Here is a 22860-nt window from a genome sequence, read left to right as displayed (position 1 = left end):
CAATTAAATCAATGGTGATGATGTGGTAATATATAAAAAGTGGTAATGATACCATTTGTGCAACCTTAGGCTGAAATACACTCTTTACTGCATGACCACAAAGGAACTGCCAGAATAGGAAGGTAATTGATAGATATGATGTACATGCACATACAAACAAATGATTACAATTTCATAAAAAAATGGATGATTTATTAAGGAGAAAGAGCTTCATGAATTGAGCAGGTCACTCATGCATTGGTCCATGTCTAGCCTTTATGCAAGCAGTTATTCAGCTTGGCATTGATTAGCAGAGCTGTTGGATGAGCTCCTGAGGGATACCATGCCAAATTCTGTCCAATTGCCACTTTAGATTATCAAAATTCTGGGCTGCTTGGAGGGCCCTGCCCATAATGCTCCTAAAATTCTCAGTTGGGAAGAGATCTGGTGACCTCACTGCCAAGGTATGGTTTGGCAAACATACAACTAGCCATAAAAACTCTTGCCATGTGTGGGAGGGCATTATCTTGCTGAAATGTAAGCCCAGGATGGCTTTCCCCAAAGGGCAACAGAACAGGGCATTGAATATTATCAACATGCTGCTATGCTGTAAGGGTACTGTAGATGACAACCAAAGCAGTCCTGCTAGGGAAAGAAATGGCACCCAGGCTGTCTAGGGTGTCTCCAGACATGTCTTCACTTTAAATCTCATTGACTGGAGTAGAATGTAATCAGTGATAAGTCCTGCATTGTACTGAGCCCCAATGACTAGCAAAGATATGTCTGGATACATCTTGGACAGCAGTGCCTGATTTCAGTCATCTGCTAACAGAGTCCAAAAGTAAACATACGTAAACAGATCGGCCAGCATACAATGTCACTGTATAAGTAATGTTTCAAATTACATATGCCTCAGATTGGCACTAGGCCAGCTTAAATGCAGGATTCTGGCATGGTACTCCAAATGACAAGTGCCACCTGAGTAGTGACACAAAAACAGCCCCTCTGGAGCAAGAGTTTGAAATTATGCATGCAGTCCTCTGGAATTGTATCCAAAACCAAGATATATGGCACAATATGGAATACCTTGTAGTAGATGATCCATAAAACACTAGAAAATGCGAGGGGATGATGAGATAATGATAGACAACCAGTTATAATAGTAGAGACCATATGGTGCATTGAGCACAAGGTACACTTGTGATCCTGTATTTGAGAGAATTCAAAAGTATACCACTGCAAGGTCAGTTTTACTGAATAAAGTTACTCAGTTTGTACACTGAGCAAGTGGTAAAACAAACCAAAGAAAAACTTGGAGAAGGAATTAAAGTTCAGGGAGAGGAAATAAAAGCTTTTAGGTTAGCTGATAATATTGTAATTCTGTCAAGAGACAGCAAAGGATTTGGAAGAGCAGTGAAATGGAATGGACTGTGTCTTGAAAGAAGGATCTCAGATGGATATTAAGAAATGAAATATAATGTTAATGAAATGTAGTAGAATGAAATCAGGTGATGCTGAGGAAATTAGATTAGGAAATGAGACACTAAAAGTAATTGATGAGTTTTGCAATTTGGACAAAAAAATAATTGATGATGGCTGAAGTAGGGAGGACATGAAATGTAGATGGGCCATGACACTAAAAAAGTTACTGAAAAAGAGAAATTTGTTAACATTAAATATAGATTAAGTCTTAGGAAGACTTTTCTGAAGCTATTTTTGTGGAGTGTAGCTAGCTAGCCTTGTATGGATGTGAAACATGCACTATAAACACTTCAGACAAGCAAAGAACAGAAGCTTTTGAAAGTTGGTGCTACAGAAGAATGCTGAAATTAGATCAGTATATAAGGTACTCATTAAGGGAGCACTGAATAGTATTGAGGAGAAAAGAAATTTATGCCATAACTTGACTAAAAGAAAGGATCAGTTTATAGGATGCATTGCGAGACATCGAGGGATCATCAATTTAGTATTGGAGGAAAATGTGTGAGGTAAAAATTGCAAAAGGAAGACCAAGAGATGAATACAGTAAATAAGTTCAAAAGGATGTTGGTTGCAATGAAGATGCCTGCACAGGATAGAGTAACATGGAGAGTTGCATCAAATCAGTTTTTGGACTGAAGGCCACAACAAAAGTAGCAGTAACACTTAATCCCTGTAGGCTGGTGACCCAGTCTGCATAGTGGGAGTGGGGCCCTTTTTCTGTTGCCAAATTCTTTTCTGGCTGCAATAACATGTTTCCTCATAAAAACATGTTCTTGTAATTAAGAAAGTACTCCAGGCAACTCAAGTGCTACTGGATATGTTAAGGGTTCAAGTTTTCATATCAGATAATACAGCTTTAGATATCCTGACAAGAATGTAGCCTTTTCTATTCCTGTGTCAGAAGTCTGACAGGCTGTAAAATGGAATTGCAATCACTAGCACTAAGCCTCTTACTCTTATCTTCATTTGTTAAATGGTGAGAAAGCTGTAAATATGGGTGGCACAGAAAACATCCCTGTTACAATTGCTAACGTTTGTTCTCTCTGCAACATTGCTATCATTAGCTCCTGATAACTCTGCAGGGATGACTGTACAAGCGCGTTATCAGGATGCAAGAGCCGTCAATTGTCTCGCCACATTTCAGGCCATTTCCTTCTCACAGGATTTGATGACATGATCCAACTGAAATGTTACATTCTTCTGCCATCTCTCAGACAGTCAGCCTTCAATTGGCACACACAATTTTGTTTACATTCCTGATATGTACCCTGTTGACAAACGTCTAAGGACATTCCGAACGAGGGTCATCTTTAACTTCCATCCAGCCACTTTTAAACCATGTGAACCATTTGTAACACCAAATACAGCTTAAGCACTCATCACCGCAGGTTTCCTGTATCATTTGGTGTGTCTTTGCAAAGTTTTTCTTGAGTTTCATGCAAAATTTAATGCAGTAGCATTGTTCCACTAACTATGGCACCTTGAAATTTGCAGACTGTGTAACACATCATTCTACTCAACACAGCACTGAACAATAACTAACAGACATACAACAGAGAAACTTCTGACAGTTGCTCATTAAATATGGGTGTGTGCAAGGATGTCAACCACATTTTGCTCCAGCACTCCATTGGTCCGAAATTATGAAAGTTACAGAATTTTTTGAATGGACCTAGTGTGCAGATTTTGGCAGGGTCCCATCAGAGTGTACTCCCGGTGAAAAGCCCCATGTAGGTAATGGCACCACAGTGATTGACAGTAATCTTTCTCCATCCACTCAGTTTCCAGAGTGATGCAGGTCGGAACCGTTACACATATCTTAAAGATTTTTTTCCCCAGAATGAAATTTTTCACTCTGCAGCAGTCAGCACTGAGATGGGTCATCTTAACAACTTTAATGTGTACACCACACCACTACTCTTATAAGAATTTCAGTATTATGAAAAGGTTAGTTGCTACTCACCATATAGTGGAGATGATGAGTCATAGATAGGCACAACAAAAAGATTGTCAGAAAATGAGCTTTCAGCCAACAAGGCCTTCATGGGAGACAGAACACACACACACACACACACACACACACACACACATGAGCACAGTTTCTGGCTGCTGAGGCCACAATGTGAGCAGCAGTGCATGATGGGAGACACAACCCGGTGGTGGGGATAAGGAGGAGGCTGGGATGCGAAAGGGGAGAGATGGCAGGGTAGGGGTGGGTACGGAACATTTTTGCTTGTTGTAGCATATAAGAATGATGTGGAAAGAGAGCTAGGTGCAGTCAGGAGCTTAGACAGAGGGTGGGGTGTTAGTGGAAAGATCAGTGTGTGTATATTCTCCAACAGAGGCCTTGTTGACCAAAAGCACATTTTATGATAGCCGATGTATGACTTAGTATTTCTACTACATGTATGACTCAGTATTTCTACTACATGCTGAGCAGCAACTACCGTTTTCCTAATATTGTTACATTCTATCCTGGATTTGCCATTGTTGAATATTATATAGTCAGTAAACTTCCAATAAAGTTATGCTCACACAATACAAAAAGTTTTCATTTGCCACAATCTCTTGTACACATTTTCAAACCCATAAGGTTTTGTTAATTTTTCAACTCTGTCATCTTTGAGAGTAAGCACACCAGGCAAGGGAACATAATGGTAAAGTGCTAGACTCATATTCAGGAATAGGTTTCAAGTCATCTTCTTGCCATCCCTAATTTGGGTTTCTTTAAATCAGTGGACATGATTACTGGCAAAGTTCATCTGAAATGGCTTTAAATATTTCATGCAACCACTCCTCCCCCTACTGTCTTGACCTGAAGCTTCTTTAGAGATTGCTTGTCTGGGAAGATGCTTAGGTAACTGTAAATATAATGATGCAGTGAAAATGACTAAATAAGTGGCACCAAAGCTCCCCTCATTTATGTCTTTCTCAAGACTTATTTAGCAGAACATTGCACTTCTAATGTTAGCCTTCATTCTTGTGACACAATATGTAAATATTGTATTTTGTATACACATTGAATTGTATAAATATGTATTTTGTATACACATTCATTTCTAAATTTGGAGTGTGAGTTTTGCTGGGGGTTTTCACATGTGCATGGAGCATATAGCTGCACCAAAGGTATGTACAATGTAGGGAAAGATGGATTGCTATGTACCACAATGAATATACATTAAGCTGCATACAGGCGCAATTAAAAGACACATGTTTATTTTATTTTCTTATTTCTTGTTGTTAATCTATGTAGAGTAGAGCACAGCATAAAATATTATTAGGGAACAATAACTTTAAAATATGTAGTTCTGTTCATATACTTACAGAAAGGAAATTGTTGGGTGTCTACATTAACATTATAGAATTTATTTTGATTTTCAGTTGTGGAACCTCTTGCTGTGCTGGGAGTAGCATACCTCTCCTACATTACAGCTGAATTAGTGCACTTTTCAGGAATCATAAGGTAAGAACAGGTCACAAATGTTGCAGTGCTTCTTGATTGTTTCCAATTTATGACCTTCTTGTGCTACTTGAGAATTTAGAAGATGTGGTCAGTTCCATCCATGAGAGAAGGCGGACTGTATTTTCTTCTGTTGTGGTTTGATAAATGATTCTTTCCTTTCCGACCTCAAATAAGTTATTCAATAAAGTATGCCATTTGCATGGTACTAATAATTAATTTGTCACTAGTAATTTGTTAAGGATTGCACAGTGATCCAAACAATTTATTTTCTGCTATCCAGATTATTTAGAAAAAAATATCTTTTGGCTGTAGTAATTAACATTGAAGTTAAAGACACTAAAAATTAAGTTGATCTAGTAAATGTGTAGTTTATGAGAAACTCATTTCATTGTTTTTGCATGCCTTTATTTCATGAGCTTGCTGTACTACGGTGAGGTGTAAAATTTTTAAAAGCTTTTATTGCAGATTGCATAATCCTTCTACATGATTTTGTGTGGGCAGGAGATATCTACTGAAAATTATTTTCTGTCATAGTTTCATAATTCCTTGAAAAAAATTTATTGGATCAATTAGTGCATTTACAGACACAGCCTTAAAATCTCTAGTATCATAAAAACAAATCACTGTAATATTACAAATAACAGATTCCACAGAGCACTTACAGAACTCATTTTTAGTTGCTGAAAAAGTTTACCCAGTCTTGGAGAAATTCCTCTGAATATTATTCTGTAATAAGGCAAAGAATTAAAACAATGAAGTTGGTTGTCCTACACATCAAATCAAATAAAATGTTACAGTGTGATCTGTCTGTATTTAATACTGTGTTACATGGGTACTTGAAGCATATCTCTTACACTTGTTTGCATTCTGCCAACTCCCATTTCTGTCTCTTCTCCTCCCCATTCCACCTCCCTCCCTGTCTCTTTCCCACTCCCTCCGTCCCTTCTCCCCCCTCCCCCATCACTCTCTATTACTTCCCCCCCCCCTGCCCCCCACACCCCTCCATCAACACTACCCTCATTTCTGAACTTGGGTGAAGGATAAGACCCTCTTTTCTGAATTTAGGTGAAGGATAAGCACAACAAAGATAAAAGTTGTAGCTGATTATTTATTTCAATCATGGTTGCAATTTAATAAATGCAAATACTAGTTTTGGCCATTGTGGGTTACCTTCAGATCTTTTCAACTTTGTTACACTACAACTCTTGAACTTTGTCACTGTATATTGTTGCCTTGGCATTAAAATGCTGCTAAGACTTTTACTACAAGAAGGAGCAGATTAAGGGGACATGTTCTAAGGCATCTGGGAATAGTTCAGTTGTAAATGGCAAGAGATGTAAGGGGAAAATTGCATTAGCAGACAAAGATTACAATAAATGTGTGATAGGTGTGATAAACATACAAAGGAGGAAAAGATTAGTGTAAAATGGTAAGAGATGGAAAAGACAGTTTTTCAATGCTATACCTAAAGGAAAGTGAATTAAAATTCTTGAAGTTTATATGTCACCATGGATGCTATACCCTATACATGAATATCACCATAAACATGATATTGCTGTCATAGAACACTATCTTATTATTACAATACCAAAACTATCACATTCTTCCTAATCCACATTCCAACCCATAGTTATTCCTCCTTTGAAGGATAAATCAACAAAACATTGTGGAAGAGCCTTGGGTACTTCCGTGGCATCTTTCTGTGTGAACCTATGTGTGGGTCACCATTAATAATCCATCCTCTCAGACCAATGCCTTAAATTCCTCAATTTGTTGAGATTCATTGGTGACATATTTATGATCTGGACATATTGCAAGGATGACCTCTACTCTTTGTTTCTTCATAACACCCCATTATACTCTCAAATTTACTTACCTGACTCTTCTCATTTTGATGAGTTAGTCCCTAGGTGTTGGTTTGCACCTCTCAGATGCTGCCATGAAAAGCTCTGTATCAAATGTACCAACCACTATCAATACCTCAAGTTTGACAGCTATCATTTATTCTACATTAAAAAATATCTCCTCTATAGCTTTGACAACTGTTGACACCAATTATAGAGTGGAAAGCAGGAGTTATCCTAACACACTGATAAAACTGAAGAATCTTTACAGACCGATAAACAAACTGTACTTTCATCTTGATAGTTGATAAATGGATTTTCTACTGTACAATAGTCACAGGCATTTTCCTTCTGATGAAATGTAGGGCTATGTGTGAAACCAATCAAATCAGATGTCAGTGTTGCTGATATTACTGTGCTATATTATATATGGGAAGACAACCTGCCAGTTGTCTACTGTTCACTGTCATTTTCCACACTATTCCTTTTCTGTCCCAACATTATACTTCTCCTTGCATAATCTCTCTCTCTCTCTCTCTCTCTCTCTCTCTCTCTCTCTCTCTCTCTCTCTCTCTGATTCCACCCTGTTAATTTTGTGACCGTTATAAAATAAATCCCAATGCCTCTGTCTGTCTTCTCCTGTCACCTATTATTCTCTCCCTCTCATAGCCACACATGTCTCTCTCTTCCTTAATGCACGTCTGACTGGGCAGTCCCTGGTAAACAGTCAGTGTAGCCACAGTGGCACAGGTGTGTACAATGGAATCTCATTAGCACATTCCTCATTACCAATTGCATTAAATGCATATTAAAATGAATCATTCATATGTTCTCCCACACTACTTAGTGTGTTCAAATTTTGCTGTATTATTACCATTTGGTAGCTGTCATCTTTGCCTCAGAGAGATATAGGAATGGTTGGAGTAGGACGTTTGCAGCCATGGGGTGAGGAAATGCATGGGGACCCTTTACTGTTCAGTGCTGGCAACTTCATGTGTCGTATGTATCATTTGCTTCAGTAGATATGACATATGAAACTAGTTTGAATAAGTTGGTGGTAGCTCCGACGGCTTCTGAGATCTACCAACAAGTACCAATCTTTGGCAGGCATGAAGTTGTAGCAGTCAGACAATAAACCATATATTTATCATTGTGTAAGACAGTTTCTAATGTTCCTTGTTCATATTTAGTGACTGAATCTCAGTGCATGATTTTTTTGTGTCATATGGTGCAACAATATAGCATGGAGAAAAAGACAGTGAAACAGTTAATAAACAAAGAAAAGTGGACCGCTATTCAGGAAGTGGGCAAAAATTCACAGATGAAGTGTGCTGATATTCCACAAAAACTGAACATTCCTCCATATTAAATACAGTAGTGAGCAAACAAAAAATAATTAAAACAGCATGTCTGGAGAAGAACACAGTAAACAAAAATAAGTATATGAAGGTCAGTTTCCAGAACTGGAAAACATGCTAATCAAGTGGGTAAAACAATCTCATGCTTCAAATATTTCAGTTGATGGTACTTTGATTCTTGCTAAAGCAATATACACTGGTGTGCAAAACTTATGGGCATATTGCCTCCTTTCACCATAAGTAATGTACCCAGGAACTTTAATGAACATGATTGTTTCAGTGGTTTCAGTGTTACGATATGGAGAGGCATAATGTTGAATGGGTGTATTGGCCTCCAAATCTTTGAGCACAGTACATTCACTGCTCAATGTTATTGTGACACTGTACTCCTTCCTCATGTGCTTCTTTTCAGGATTGCATTTTGCTCTGACTTCATTTTTATGAATGACAAATTGCAACCAAATTGGACAGTGCAAGTAGAGAAGGCGTTGGAACCAGAGGATATTTGGCAAATGGACAGGTCTGCTCACTGACCCATTGTGTATTCCATTAAGCAAGTGTGGGATGCATTGGGAATATGTATTGCAGCATGTCTACATGCACTGATGACTATCTAACAGCTGTCAACCAGACTGCTGGAGGAATGGAATGCCCTACCATAAGAACTCTTTACCAGCCTCATGACCAGCATGCTTTGCTGTCTGTGGTGGTCACATACCCTATTAAGATTGATGTCTCATCTTTTATAATGTCCAGGAGACCATTATAAATTGAGATGACTTCAGTGTAATTATTGTTTGTGAATAAAGGTATAACTTCTGATCATCTTATTGGGCATTTCTTGCAGTTACCTTCTGTACTATAATGTAGCAGTTCTTTCTATGTATAGTCCAAGTTTCATTGAGCTTTGTTATTTGGCTGTGACACATCTTGTGAATGTGACTTTCATTCTTAAGTTTCACACGTTAGTGTATTTGGTACAAAAGGTGGAACTCACAGGTTTCAGAGTATCCAGTGGTTATATTGAAAGTTACTGACACAATTTACTGAAGAAATATGTTCAAGGTAATCCTGGAAGTGTAAACATTGGCACTGTTCAGTCATGGAAAAACACTCTTCCATCAGTTATAGAAAGGTACAGCTCCAATGAAGTTTGTAATGCATATGAAATGGACTATTTTTTCACCTTCTGCCTGGCAAGGTGCTAAATACTATGGGAGAAAATTTAGTAAAAAGTGGCTAACTGTCTTATCATGTTATATTGAAAGTCAAACAGAAAAACTGGTGCCACTAATAACTGAAAAGGTGAAGATTCCATGATGTTTTAAAAATTTGTAGACATTTCCATGTAAATATGCATCTAATGCAAAAGCATTAGTAACAACAACTATATTCAAACATTTCTTGCATGCCTGGGATGTGAGGCTGTATGTTAGAAATAGGAAAGTCATCCTGTTTATTGACTAATGTGCAGTGCATCCCTAAATTAAGTCTCAGCTATGCAATACAAATGTGTCTCTTCCTCCCAACTGTGTAAGCTACTTTCAGCCATTTGACCAAGGCATTATAAATTGACTGAAAGAAAAATATAGGAAGATACGTGTGCCTTTCTTTGTTCTGCAATGAGAAATGTAATGGTCTTGAACACTATGTATTTTGTAAGAAGTGCCTGGGATTTCATGCAAGAATTCACAATCTCAAACTGCTTCAAGCCTGGCATTCATCAGATGCTTACAGAAGATATCACACCAGAAGAAAAGGTAATACAACTGAACAAGGCAGCAAATAATGGGACAAGAAGAAAACTCTGAACATTAGCTTCAATGCATATGTTGCATGTGATGGACGTATTGCCATCTGATGGTGCATGACAAGTAATGAAGTCTTGCAGTAACAGATGGTGGAGAAACAAGAAGAAAGTGAAGATGAACCACAATCTTCGCCAGTTCCTACAATATCAAAAGCTGTTGAAGCAATAGACACTGTTAAATATTATGTGTTGAGCTTTGAAGTCAACGAAGAAGTGAGGAATGTATTAACTAAGAGGGAGAATACTGTATTCAAATTAGGTCTAAAGAAACCATAAACTATTGATGTTGTTGTTGTTGTTGTGGTCTTCAGTCCTGAGACTGGTTTGATGCAGCTCTCCATGCTAATCTATCTTGTGCAAGCTTCTTCATCTCCCAGAACTTACTGCAACCTACATCCTTCTGAATCTGCTTAGTGTATTCATCTCTTGGTCTCTCTCTATGATTTTTACCCTCCACGCTGCCCTCCAATGCTAAATTTGTGATCCCTTGATGCCTTAGAACATGTCCTACCAACTGGTCCCTTCTTCTTGTCAAGTTGTGCCACAAACTCCTCTTCTCCCCAATTCTTTTCAATACCTCCTCGTTATTTATGTGATCTACCCTTCTAATCTTCAGCATTCTTCTGTAGCATCACATTTCGAAAGTTTCTATTCTCTTCTTGTCCAAACTATTTATCATCCATGTTTCACTTCCATACATGGCTACACTCCATACAAATACTTTCAGAAACGACTTCCTGACACTTAAATCTATATTCAATGTTAACAAATTTCTCTTCTTCAGAAACGCTTTCCTTGCCATTGCCAGTCTACATTTTATATCCTCTCTGCTTCGACCATCATCAGTTATTTTGCTCCCCGAATAGCAAAACTCCTTTACTACTTTAAGTATCTCATTTCCTAATCTAATTCCTCAGCGTCACCTGACCTAATTCGACTACATTCCATTATCCTCGTTTTTCTTTTGTTGGTGTTCATCTTATATCCTCCTTTCAAGACACTGTCCATTCCGTTCAACTGCTCTTCCAAGTCCATTGCTGTCTCTGACAGAATTACAATGTCATTGGCGTACCTCAAAGTTTTTATTTCTTCTCCATGGATTTTAATACCTACTCCGTATTTTACTTTTGTTTCCTTTACTGCTTGCTCAATATACAGATTGAATAACATCGGGGAGAGGCTACAACCCTGTCTCACTCCCTTCCCAACCACTGCTTCCCTTTAATGCCCCTCAACTCTTATAACTGCCATCTGGTTTCTGTACAAATTGTAAATAGCCTTTCGCTCCTTGTATTTTACCCCTGCCACCTTTAGAATTTGAAAGAGAGTATTCAAGTCAACATTGTCAAAAGCTTTCTCTAAGTCTACAAATGCTAGAAACGTAGGTTGCCTTTCCTTAATCTAGCTTCTAAGATAAGTCATAAGGTCAGTATTATTCTACGGAATCCAAACTGATTTTCCCCGAGTTCAGCTTCTACCAGTTTTTCCATTCGTCTGTAGAGATTTCGCATTAGTATTTTGCAGCTGTGACTTATTAAACTGATAGTTCGGTAATTTTCATATCTGCCAACACCTGCTTTCTTTGGGATTGGAATTATTATATTCTTCTTGAAGTCTGAGAGTATTTCACCTGTCTCATACATCTTGCTCACCAAATGGTAGAGTTTTGTCAGGACTGGCTCTCCCAAGGCTGTCAGTTGTTGTAATGGAATGTTGTCTACTCCTGGGGCCTTGTTTCGACTCAGGTCTTTCAGTGCCCTGTCAAACTCTTCATGCAGTATTGTATCTTCCATTTGATCTTCATCTACATCCTCTTCCATTTCCATAATATTGTCCTCAAGTACATCACCCTTGTATAGACCCTCTATATACTCCTTCCACCCTTCTGCTTTCCCTTCTTTGCTTAGAACTGGGTTTCCATCTGAGCTCTTGATATTCATACAAGTGGCTCTCTTTTCTCCAAAAGGCTCTTTAATTTTCCTGTAGGCAGTATCTATCTTACCTCTAGTGAGATAAGCCTCTACATCCTTACATTTGTCCTCTAGCCATCCCTGCTTAGCCATTTTGCTCTTCCTGTCGATCTCATTTTTGAGATGTTTGTATTCCTTTTTGCCTGCTTCATTTACTGTGTTTTTATATTTTCTCCTTTCATCAATTAAATTCAATATTTCTTCTGTCACCCAAGGATTTCTACTAGCCCTCGTCTTTTTACCTACTTGATCCTCTGCTGCCTTCACTATTTCATCCCTCAGAGCTACCCATTCTTCTTCTACTGTATTTCTTTCCCCCATTCCTGTCAATTGTTCCCTTATGCTCTCCCTGAAACTCTGTACAACCTCTGGTTTAGTCAGTTTATCCAGGTCCCATCTCCTTACATTCCCACCTTTTTGCAGTTTCTTCAGTTTTAATCTACAGTTCATAACCAATAGATTGTGGTCAGAGTCCACATCTGCCCCTGGAAATGTCTTACAATTTAAAACCTGGTTCCTAAATCTCTGTCTTACCATTATATAATCTATCTGAAACCTTCTAGTATCTCCAGGATTCTTCCACGTATACAACCTTCTTTTATGATTTTTGAACCAAGTGTTAGCTATGATTAAGTTATGCTCTGTGCAAAATTCTACCAGATGGCTTCCTCTTTCATTTCTTACCCCCAATCCATATTTACCTATGTTTCCTTCTCTCCCTTTTCCTACTCTTGATTTCCAGTCACCCATGACTATTAAATTTTCATCTCCCTTCACTACCTGAATAATTTCCTTTTATCTCATCATATATTTCATCAATTTCTTCATCATCTGCAGAGCTAGTTGGCATATAAACTTGTACTACTGTAGTAGGCATGGGCTTTGTGTCTATCTTGGCCACAATAATGCGTTCACTATGCTGTTTGTAGTAGCTTACCCGCACTCCTATTTTTTTATTCATTATTAAACCTACTTCTGCAGTATCCCTATTTGATTTTGTATTTATAACCCTTGTTCCTCCTGCCACCGAACCTCATTAATTCCCGCTATATCTAACTTTAACGTATCCATTTCCCTTTTTAAATTTTCTAACCCACCTGCCCGATTAAGGGATGTGACATTCCACCCTCCAATCCGTAGAATGCCAATTTTCTTTCTCCTGATAATGACGTCCTCTTGAGTAGTCCCTGCCCGGAGATCAGAATGGGGGACTATTTTACCTCCGGAATATTTTACCCAAGAGCATGCCATCATCATTTAACCATACAGTAAAGCTGTATTGATACCTTTTTTAAATCTCTGTGAAGACAGGAGTGTATACTGAGTCTTATTGCATTGTAGAGTATTTAGGTTAAGTTAGTTCATTAAAGTGACAACTTTGATTACAAATCACATTCTCCTGTGTCTACTGGTTCATAAGGTAGCTAGTGGTGGACGAATGTATCCAGATGGATTCACTTCACCACCAGTTTTTCTGAACTGTGCAGATGGGAGTTATCTTTACAACACATTCTCTGCTTCCAAAATTATCCCAACCCCAACCTACAGTACATACTGCCACCATATTCCCCACCCAACAGTACCCACCCCCTCACCGTATCACCCACTCCACTCTTACATTCCCTCACCCTTTTTGTGCCACCCTCTGCCAATGCACCTGTCCATCCTTTCCTCTTCCCTGCTCCCCTCCTTTTCTGCTTCCCTCCTTTTCCATTCTCTTCCTTTTGCGCTCTCCTCGGTTTGCTCTCCTCTCCTTTTCTGCTGTTCTCTTTTTCCTTACATCCCTTACATCCCATCCCATCTTCTAACACTGTGGCTGACCATCTCTCATCCCTGCACGCTCTGCCAGACAGCACTTTTCTACCCCCATCCCCCTCCTTCCCCACCCACTCCAATGATTCAGTCCTATGGGGCAGTATTCTGCACTTCCATGGAACCTGAGATAGTAATCAAACGTATCAAGACAGCTGTGGACAGAGTAAGAATTATTGTGTACCACATCCATCATATCATGCTTGATGTCTTCCCAGCATTGATGGTACCTTCCAGCAGGAGAACTGTCCACATGACAGTCACCTTTCAGTTGGAGTTGCCAGTTGTGGTGAACAAGTGTGCATGAGGTGTACTTGCCTGTTTGAATGTGTTTACATTTTCTTTTCATTGTGCCTGTCCACAACTCAATAGGTCATCTTTAAGGTGAGTAGCAATCTATCCTATTCCTAATATTGTTATTCCAAACTGGAGTTTCCATTGTTTGACAAAGGGCAGATTGTTATAGCCTGGAACATGGAAATGAGCATCTTAGGAACAGTGAAGCTGGTCAGCTGTTCAGATACTACTGTCATGAGTATCAATGAAAAGTAGTTGATTGAAGTCAGGGGAACCACAAGTAGGTGCCAAGCCATTAGATGTCTGTTTAGCTCACTTTGTTGAATGTGAGGCTCCTCAGCAGGCAACACCTGTATGATCTAATGTTGACCAAATAACATCATAAGTCAAAATTGTAGTGGCCATGGAATCATTAAGACTCAGCTGTGGATCAATGTAAATGTTACACTTGGTCAGATGAATTGTATTTTTTGTTGCACCCAGCCGATACTTCAATTCAATTCAATTCAATTTATTAGCGTCCTTGTAGTACATCATCGAAATGATATAGGACTTGTCAATAAACATTACAATTTAAAATACATATACATGAAAATTTGTAATTGAATTTACTTGTCACTTAGACATTACAATTTTAATAGAACTTTTAGAACATTAACATAAAAATGTACAAGTAGGATAACAACGTACAAAAAAAAAAAAAGGTTAGTGATTCTCACATCAAAGATGATTTACATTCTTACATTAACAGTTTCACACTTTCATAGAACTGCGCTTTTATTGTCAACAATTCACAAACTCTTCAATACTGTAAAAACTATTGCTCAATAACATGTTTTTTAATTCTCTTTTAAATATGTACAGTTTCGGTATTATTTTTAGTTCTTTGGGGAGAGCACTGTAGAGGATTTTGGGTTGGTATAGTACACTTTTGTGATACATAGCTGTTTTATGAATTTCTCTGTGGAAATCATTCCTATTCCTTGTTTTGTAGTTGTGAAATTCTCTGTTTAATGTAGAAAATTCCTCGTGTTCTTTTAAGAAACATATGCTTTCATATATGTATAAAGATGGTAGTGTCATGATTTTTAATTCTTTGAAAGCTTGCCTACAAGAGTCTCTATATCCTATACCTTTTATTATTCTGACTGCCTTCTTTTGTAGTCTAAATGAGTGTTTTGTTAGACTGATGTTCCCCCAAAACTGTACGCCGTATCTTAATAAACTGTGCATGAATGACAAATAAACACACAACACTGTTTTAATATTACATGAGCTTTTAAGCATTCTAAGTATATAACATGTTTGACTTAATTTTTTGTTCAATGATATTACATGCTTTTCCCATCTTAAGTGTTCATCAAACCATACTCCCAAGAATTTAGTGTATGATGCTTGTTCAATCTTACACTTACCCAGTTCTACTGTAAGGTTAGTTTTTATTTTATTTGTAATATGTCTGAAGTTGATCCACGTTGTTTTTTTGGCATTCACAATGAGTCTGTTTTCATTAAACCATCTGTCTGCTTCGTCTGTTGCTAATGTGACTTTTTCCTGTAAGTCAGCTTCACTATTTGCTTTAACAAACAAACTTGTATCATCAGCAAACAGTACTGCCTCTGCTTCAGATAGTTGACTTGGTAGGTCATTGATAAATATTAAAAACAGTAATGGCCCTAATACAGATCCCTGGGGTACTCCATACAAAACTCTCTCGAATCTTGAAGAATATGTCCTATCTGCCTGGCTTATCTCCACCTTCTGATACCTGTCTGACAGATATGATTCAAACCATTTGTGGGCAACTCCACGTATCCCATAGGCATATAACTTCCTAAGCAGTAACTTATGGTTGATGACATCAAAGGCTTTCAGATATTCCATGATCCAGGTAAGTAAATGCTTGACACATCCATTGCCCCATGATTCAGTCCTATGGGGCAGTATTCTGCTGTGGGGACTTCATCTGCACTTCCATGGTATCTGAGATAGTAATCAAAGGTATCAAGACAGCTCTGGACAGAGTAAGAATTATTGTGTACCACATCCATCATATCATGCCTGATGTCTTCCCAACATTGATGGTACCTTCCAGCAGGAGAACTGTCCACATCACAAAGGTTCGAGGAACATGATAGTGGACTCACATTGATATCTTGGCTGCCAGATCCACCCGATTTCAACCCAATGAAACACAATCGGGGTGCTATAGGCTTCCAGCTCTGCACTTACATTTACAAGAATTGTCTGTCCTGTGTATAAACATCTTTTGCCGCATACTTCCAGAAACACCAAGGACTTACCAAATCTGTGACACACAGAACTGTAGCTGTATTGCATTTCAAATGTAGACCAAAGCACTAATAAACTGGTAGTCATGATGTTTCGGTTCATTAGTGTCTATTGCTTTTGAAATGATTGGCATAAATGTATTCCAACATAAAGCTATTTTTAATCACTTACAGGGCCTGTATCAGTAAAGAATGAATATGCCAACATGCCAGAGAGTATTACCCTACTGATAGTACTGAAGCATGTGAAAAATTTTAGTCCTTCATTTTTCCCTGGTGTGAGTGTGTGTGTGTGTGTGTGTGTGTGTGTGATATGGTTTTTCAAGTTCTTTCCTCTCTGAAACGAAGAAGTATTTCTGAATTCCTTAATTTAACTTAAAGTTGTGTGTGTTTGTGGTGATGGGGAAGGGGGGGGGGGGGGGAGTGACAGGCCACCTACTGTTACTCCTGTCTAGGTAATTGATAAATAATCACTGCTTTACTACTACACATTCTATTTAAATTTATAATTCTTCCATGTTTCTCACTCTACTTCCTGTGATCCAAATATAAAGCATAAATAATATCTTCACTGTTCAAGTGCTCAAATTTTTTGCACATAGTCATAATACCAACAATAAAAGTAATATTAATCTGTTTTGTCAAGCTCTGGTTAATTACATAACTTTTTATATATGTTTACCATGTTATGAGACTTGTCTTTGAATTTTCAAGCTATATTTTTGTTATCTTTATATGTTACCTACAGCAACTGGCATGAAATGTAAAAAATTATGTATTTAATCAAAGAGTAGCATTTTATTCTCCATTTTTAGACAAAATATGTTGACGATAATTTACTGACATTGCTTTGTGAGTAAACAGTGAAGCATTGGTATTTGTCACATAACCTGAAAGATACATTGCTGGATGTGAGGCAGTAATGTTTTTCTGCTCTTTTATTGCTTATTTTTGTTCCTTGTATTTCTCACCTTTCAATCACACATGTCTATAGAATCTTTCTGTGATTATTGTGATCAGATTTTTAGAGTAAACATGCTATTAGGTCCTGAAATTGCTGATAAAGCTACTGCTTAGGTGGAAAATGGTTGCAGTATGCATTATATAGCAGTGAGAAATACACTTTCCATGATTTCCAGAACCATAAGAAGGCACAAGGAAGCTGGAGGCTCTGCAGGGAAACCTGGAAAAGGCCTGAGAAGAGCAACATCAGAAAGACATGACCACTACTTACCGTACTTCTCCACCATCATTACACTAAGGCCACTAAAGCATGAAATAAACTCCACCAAGTCCAAGGGGTCAATGCTAGTGAGACAACTGTCCAGACAAGACTGGAAGAAGACAATTTTCTATACAGGAAACCTGCTATAGGTGACAGAATCACCATAGGGCATCACACAGCTTGACTAGAGTTTGCATGTGAAAATAGAGGTTGGAGAGTGCAATGATGGGAGAAAGTATTGTTCACCAGTGAGCCACAGTTTGCCCTGTGATCACCTGATGGTAGAGAGAGGGTCTGGATAAGGCCTTGGGAAAGGTAGCCAATGGCTCATTTTCATTGAAGGTGCCTTTTTGGGATGGTTCTCTGATGGGGCGGGCAGGAATTAGTATGACTGCAGAGATGGATTTGATCCTCATGCAGAATGGGGGCCTTATAGTACGAGGCCTGTTCAGAAAGTAAGCTCCGATTGATTGCCAAATTGAAACCACAGTGAACATCAGAAATGTTTTACTTGTAACAATTAGCTACACCTTTCAGCTACTTCTCTACGTAGTCGCCATTCTGACTTAGACTTTTGTCATAGCGTTGTACCAACTTTTCAATAGCCTCATCATAGAAGGCAGCCGCCAGTGCTTTCCGCCAATTCTCCATGCTGGCCTACACCTCGTTGTCTGTGTCAAAATGTTGTCTTCAAAGACAGCGGTTCATGTGACCAGAGATGAAACTCAGGGGGAGACAATTGCGGACTGTATTGTGGGTAATCTCACATTTCCATTTGAAAACGATGCAGGAGCATCTTCATTGCCCCTGCAGAATGCGGCTGAGAATTGTCTTGAAGAAGAAACAGCACGACAGTTATGTAATGTTAGCTGCATAGCTTCAGGCGAAATTTCTCACCAGGCCCTCGTACTTGGCGGCAGACACTATTTTCTAGACATCTTTACGCACCCACTGCAAGCTCAGAAATGAGAAGAGCGACGTGATGCTAACTGGGGTTGTACTAGAGACACTACCCAACACATCTGTGCAAAGCTTTATCGGATTTTCATAGTCGTTTCCATTTCGCGACCGATCGGAGCTTACTTTCTGAACACCCCTCGTAATTCAGCATGTGGAGCAAATCCTTTTGGAGCATGTTGGCCTTTCAGTCCATTTATCAGTAATTTTTTTACACAAATGCATGATAACAAATGCCCACATGATGTAAGAATTGTGTGAGAGTTCTTGGATGAGGTGGATATTCCTGCTATGGCTTGGCATGCTCAAAGCCCTGATGCAAATGCTGTTGTCAGTAGGTAGGATTGTGGGGAGAGAAGGACTTTGCAGAACTATTCGGAAACCCTGAAGGGCTTATGGGAGCCCCTCCTGAAAGAATGGAAAGTTATTCAAGAATAGGTAATGCAAACTTTTGAAGGTGTAAAGAGAGGTCTGTGAAGTGAAGCATGAGATGCAGAAAACTAAAACAGAGGAATGTTACCTTCATGAACTTTCTCAAAATTTGCTTGAAGTGGCTGTGTGTCTGAATTACTTTGTTTAGAATCAGTTTTTTATTTCATTGTCAGACACCTAGATGCAACTGTACCACAATAGTTTATCATAAAATAGTAGATTAGTATCACAGAATTGACTCAACTTTAAAACGAATTTTTAAGAAATTGGGGTTATTTTATTTTATTTTCTAATTTTTTGCCACTCAGTGCATTAATATGTGCCACAAAAATGTAATGTATAGTATGTAAGTGTAACAGTTTTTTTAGTGTTGATTTCAATGTGGGCACGTTATTACATGGTATATAAAAAATACTTATTTTCCCCTCCTTCCACAAATTATTCCTTTGGTTAGAAATCATTTATAAAGTCACTGAAACATGTGCCATGTAATGATTTTAAATCACTGATTGTCAGTAAATTATTGTTTGTTACAGTATTACTTTCTGTGGTCTTGTGCAGGCTCACTATGCTCTCAAGAATATTTCACGGAAATCATACACAACAGTTAAATATTTTACAAGGATGTTGAGGTAAATTATCATCATTTGTGTTACATTAAACTTATTTGCATAGCTTAAGATAGAAACTGAGTGAATGTAATTTCAATAAACAATAGAATGACTAAAGACGATTACTCACCATGTAGAGAAAACATTGAGCAATTGATAGGTACCCAAACAACAAATTAAGCATGTAGGAGTAGGATGGGTTATCAAATTCTGACATGAGTGGTTGTCTTATATGAAAAAGGTAGAGTGTAGACAGTTGAGGGAAGCAGAAAGAAGTGGTAAAAGCTCTTTCCACTGTTGTTTAATTTCGGAGTAATGTATTTCCAAGTAGCCATTTATACAGAATGCAGTAAGATTATCTGCCTTGAATCACCATGAACTTCTGGAATATGCTGTGCAGCCTTCTCCAAGAAGTGAAGAAGAGAAAGAAATTTCTGTTGAAATAACTATGTATCTAACACGTTAACAATGTAGAAAAAGATAGATTGCTACTTACCATAAAGATGACACATTAATTAGCAGACAGGCACACTTAAAAGACACTTACACATAAGCTTTCTACCACAGCCTGTGTCAGAAAAAGAAAGAGAAACACTAACACAACCAAGCACACCTCATGCACACATGACCAGAAACTCTGACAGCTCAGGCTAAATTGCATTCTGTGTGTGTGTGTGTGTGTGTGTGTGTGTGTGTGTGTGAGGCGTGCTTGCTTGTGTGGATGAATGGTGCATTTCTTTTTCTGAGGAAGGCTGTGGCCAAAAGTTAGGTGTAAGTGTTTTTTTAATTGTGCCTGTCTACAACTTAATGTGTGATCTTTACAGTAAGCAGCAATCTATCTTTTTCTACATTGTTGATGTTCCTACCTGGAGTTTCCATTGTTTTCTAATATGTTTGTAATATTATAGTTAAATCAAACTATTCCATGACAAAAACAGCTCATGGAAGAAACAGTCGTAGCAAGGCTAATGAGACTATTTATTTTTTTAAATACTTCATAGTGTATCACAACAAAAACAAAGGTTGCAAACACTGTCATTCATCTTCTGAGAAGGACTTGCTTAATTCAGAAGTCCAAGAATGAGAGTGATATTAACAAATGTGGAAGTAATTTTGAAGGCACCCAAAGAAATATTATTGGACCATTACAGTAAACTGGTGCATAATGTCAGAAGCTCTTTGAAGTTGCTCACTTTAACTTGCTGTACAGAAAAACGTGAGAAGACCTATTATTGTTTGATTACACTACTGGTGATAATTCCCTGAAAACTGTAACAACTATAAAATGCCTGCGAGTATTGATCCTGAGTGACCTAAAATGGAACAATCACATAGACTTAGTCATAGCAAAAATGGATGCCATACTGAGATTCATTGGAAGAGTCCTAAGGAAATGTAGTTTACTCAAAACTCCCATTCAACCAGTTCTTGATTATTGCTCTTCAGTCTGCAACCCTTACCAGGTAGGATTAATAGAGGAGAAAGAGATGATCCAGAGAAACGTAAGTATGAGAGTGGCCAGGAGATGATCATTAACCTTCAGTGTCAGATACTACAAAAGAAGCTTCACACATCATGGAGAGCTTTACTGTAAAATTCTAAGAGTTGGAGAAATTTGAGCCTTAGCAGATGCTTACTGAATATTACTCTTCATGCAGCACATTTGTAAATGGAGCAGAAAAGAGGAAAATTGATGTGCTATCAGAAGTATTTATAGAATGAGATTTTCACTCTGCAGCAGAGTGTGCGCTGATATGAAACTTCCTGGAAGGTCCTGAGTTCGAGTCTCGGTTCGGTACACAGTTTTAATCTACCAGCAAGTTTCAGAAGTATTTATATTTAAATTAAAAAGTGACACTATTAATTGTTTTCCAACGTGACACATCACTGGATATCAATGTAATTTTTTTTCTTTGTTTCAGTTCCACAAGTGATGCTGTTATTTTTCTTTTCTTAGGAATGGTACTAGTGAGTGATCGACATATATGGCATACAGGCTTTGTTATGTGGACACTTGTGTTATGTTTAGTTTGCAGGTTTCTTGGTAAGTTTTAAAAAAATGCTTATGGATAATAATTTTTAACTCTTATGCTGAACAATTATGTTTTTTTTTTTTTAACAAAACTGTAAATATCATTTCCAATAACAAAAAAAACAGGTACAGAGTAATAATAACTGGTAAAATTTCATGTCAATACAATGATAATTAAAAAACTAGCAACTTTAAACATAAACCTACTGCACCAATTAATGATATTAAATAGTTCAGGCTACCCTAGTTTACTTATGAACCATTTGGTTTTCATACATTGCAATGACCTGAGAAATAAGTCTGGGTTGATGTGACACTTATGTCCTCTATTCCTCCTGCAAATTTTGTGGCAGATATCATGTCTTCTATTGAAGTCATTCCTGTCCATCACTACAAGAAGCTAACAAGTTTGTCAGTCCTGACCAGTCAGTTCATGTGTCCAACATATTCTATTTATTGATTCTTATTTATCTTGAAAATCAGTCAACACATAAGTCTGCAGCATACAGTATTATATATAGATCTTGAAAAGTTTGGAGAGAAGTAAGATCAAATTAAATATTCAAATCATGTGCTGCACTGTCTGTGAAAGGTTTGGATATGGATTCCAATCCAATACTGATCATGTATAAGAAGTGGATTTGAAGATATTGGCTGAAACACTGTAAATTTCCTCCAATTTGCACACTCGAAAAATTCTGAATTTTTCTATAAATGTGAAGAACAATGTAGGCTCTTCACATCATCCTCCTTCAAAAGTTTGAAAAGATGCATTGTTATAAGTGTTACTTGAAAATTATTTAAATATATCCTCCAGCTAAAATCAAAATTTAGAATCATAGTATGGTAGGAGAGAGCATCGCAGTTTGGAACACTTTTCAGACTTTTGGCACTAATGACCCCTGTAATAGAAGCTTAATATATTATCATCTTCCACTTTGAACTGATGGCATTCACTTTATGTTTGCTGCAGTCTATTCCTGAAATGTAAAAAAAAAAAAAAAAAAAAAAAAAAAAAAAAAAAAAAAAAAAAAAAAAAAAAAAAAAAAAAAAACTCCAAAAAAGTAAGGTTTTCCAAATGTGGTAAACTGTTCCAAGGTACAACATGGCCATATATCTAAACACAAATATTCTGTGGGAGATTTGCCAGTGGTAGCGCCAACAGAGAAGATCAGATTTTCTCACCAGCATGGCAGCAGCTGTGAGTGGAATATCTTGAAGGAGGTTAGTGTATTTTGAGCTTCACATCTATGTTGATGCATAGCAGGTTGTACCATTGTAAACAATAAAGTGCATT

At 37.7% G+C, this 22860-nt stretch overlaps 1 protein-coding gene across 2 annotated transcripts in view; it reads left to right on the top strand.

The window, feature by feature from the left end:
* LOC126259709 (sodium/hydrogen exchanger 2-like) overlaps window positions 1-22860 on the top strand; it is a 1006529-nt gene that overhangs the window by 904193 nt on the left and 79476 nt on the right. For both annotated transcript variants that reach the window (XM_049956680.1, XM_049956681.1), the window contains 3 exons: window positions 4843-4924; window positions 19457-19552; window positions 21454-21575. In XM_049956680.1, the coding sequence (XP_049812637.1) occupies window positions 4843-4924; window positions 19457-19552; window positions 21454-21575 (300 nt within the window). The remainder of the gene's footprint in view (window positions 1-4842; window positions 4925-19456; window positions 19553-21453; window positions 21576-22860) is intronic.

Source organism: Schistocerca nitens, chromosome 5 (genome assembly GCF_023898315.1).
Source record: "Schistocerca nitens isolate TAMUIC-IGC-003100 chromosome 5, iqSchNite1.1, whole genome shotgun sequence".
NCBI lineage: Eukaryota > Metazoa > Arthropoda > Insecta > Orthoptera > Acrididae > Schistocerca > Schistocerca nitens.
This window is presented reverse-complemented; position numbering and strand designations above follow the sequence as displayed.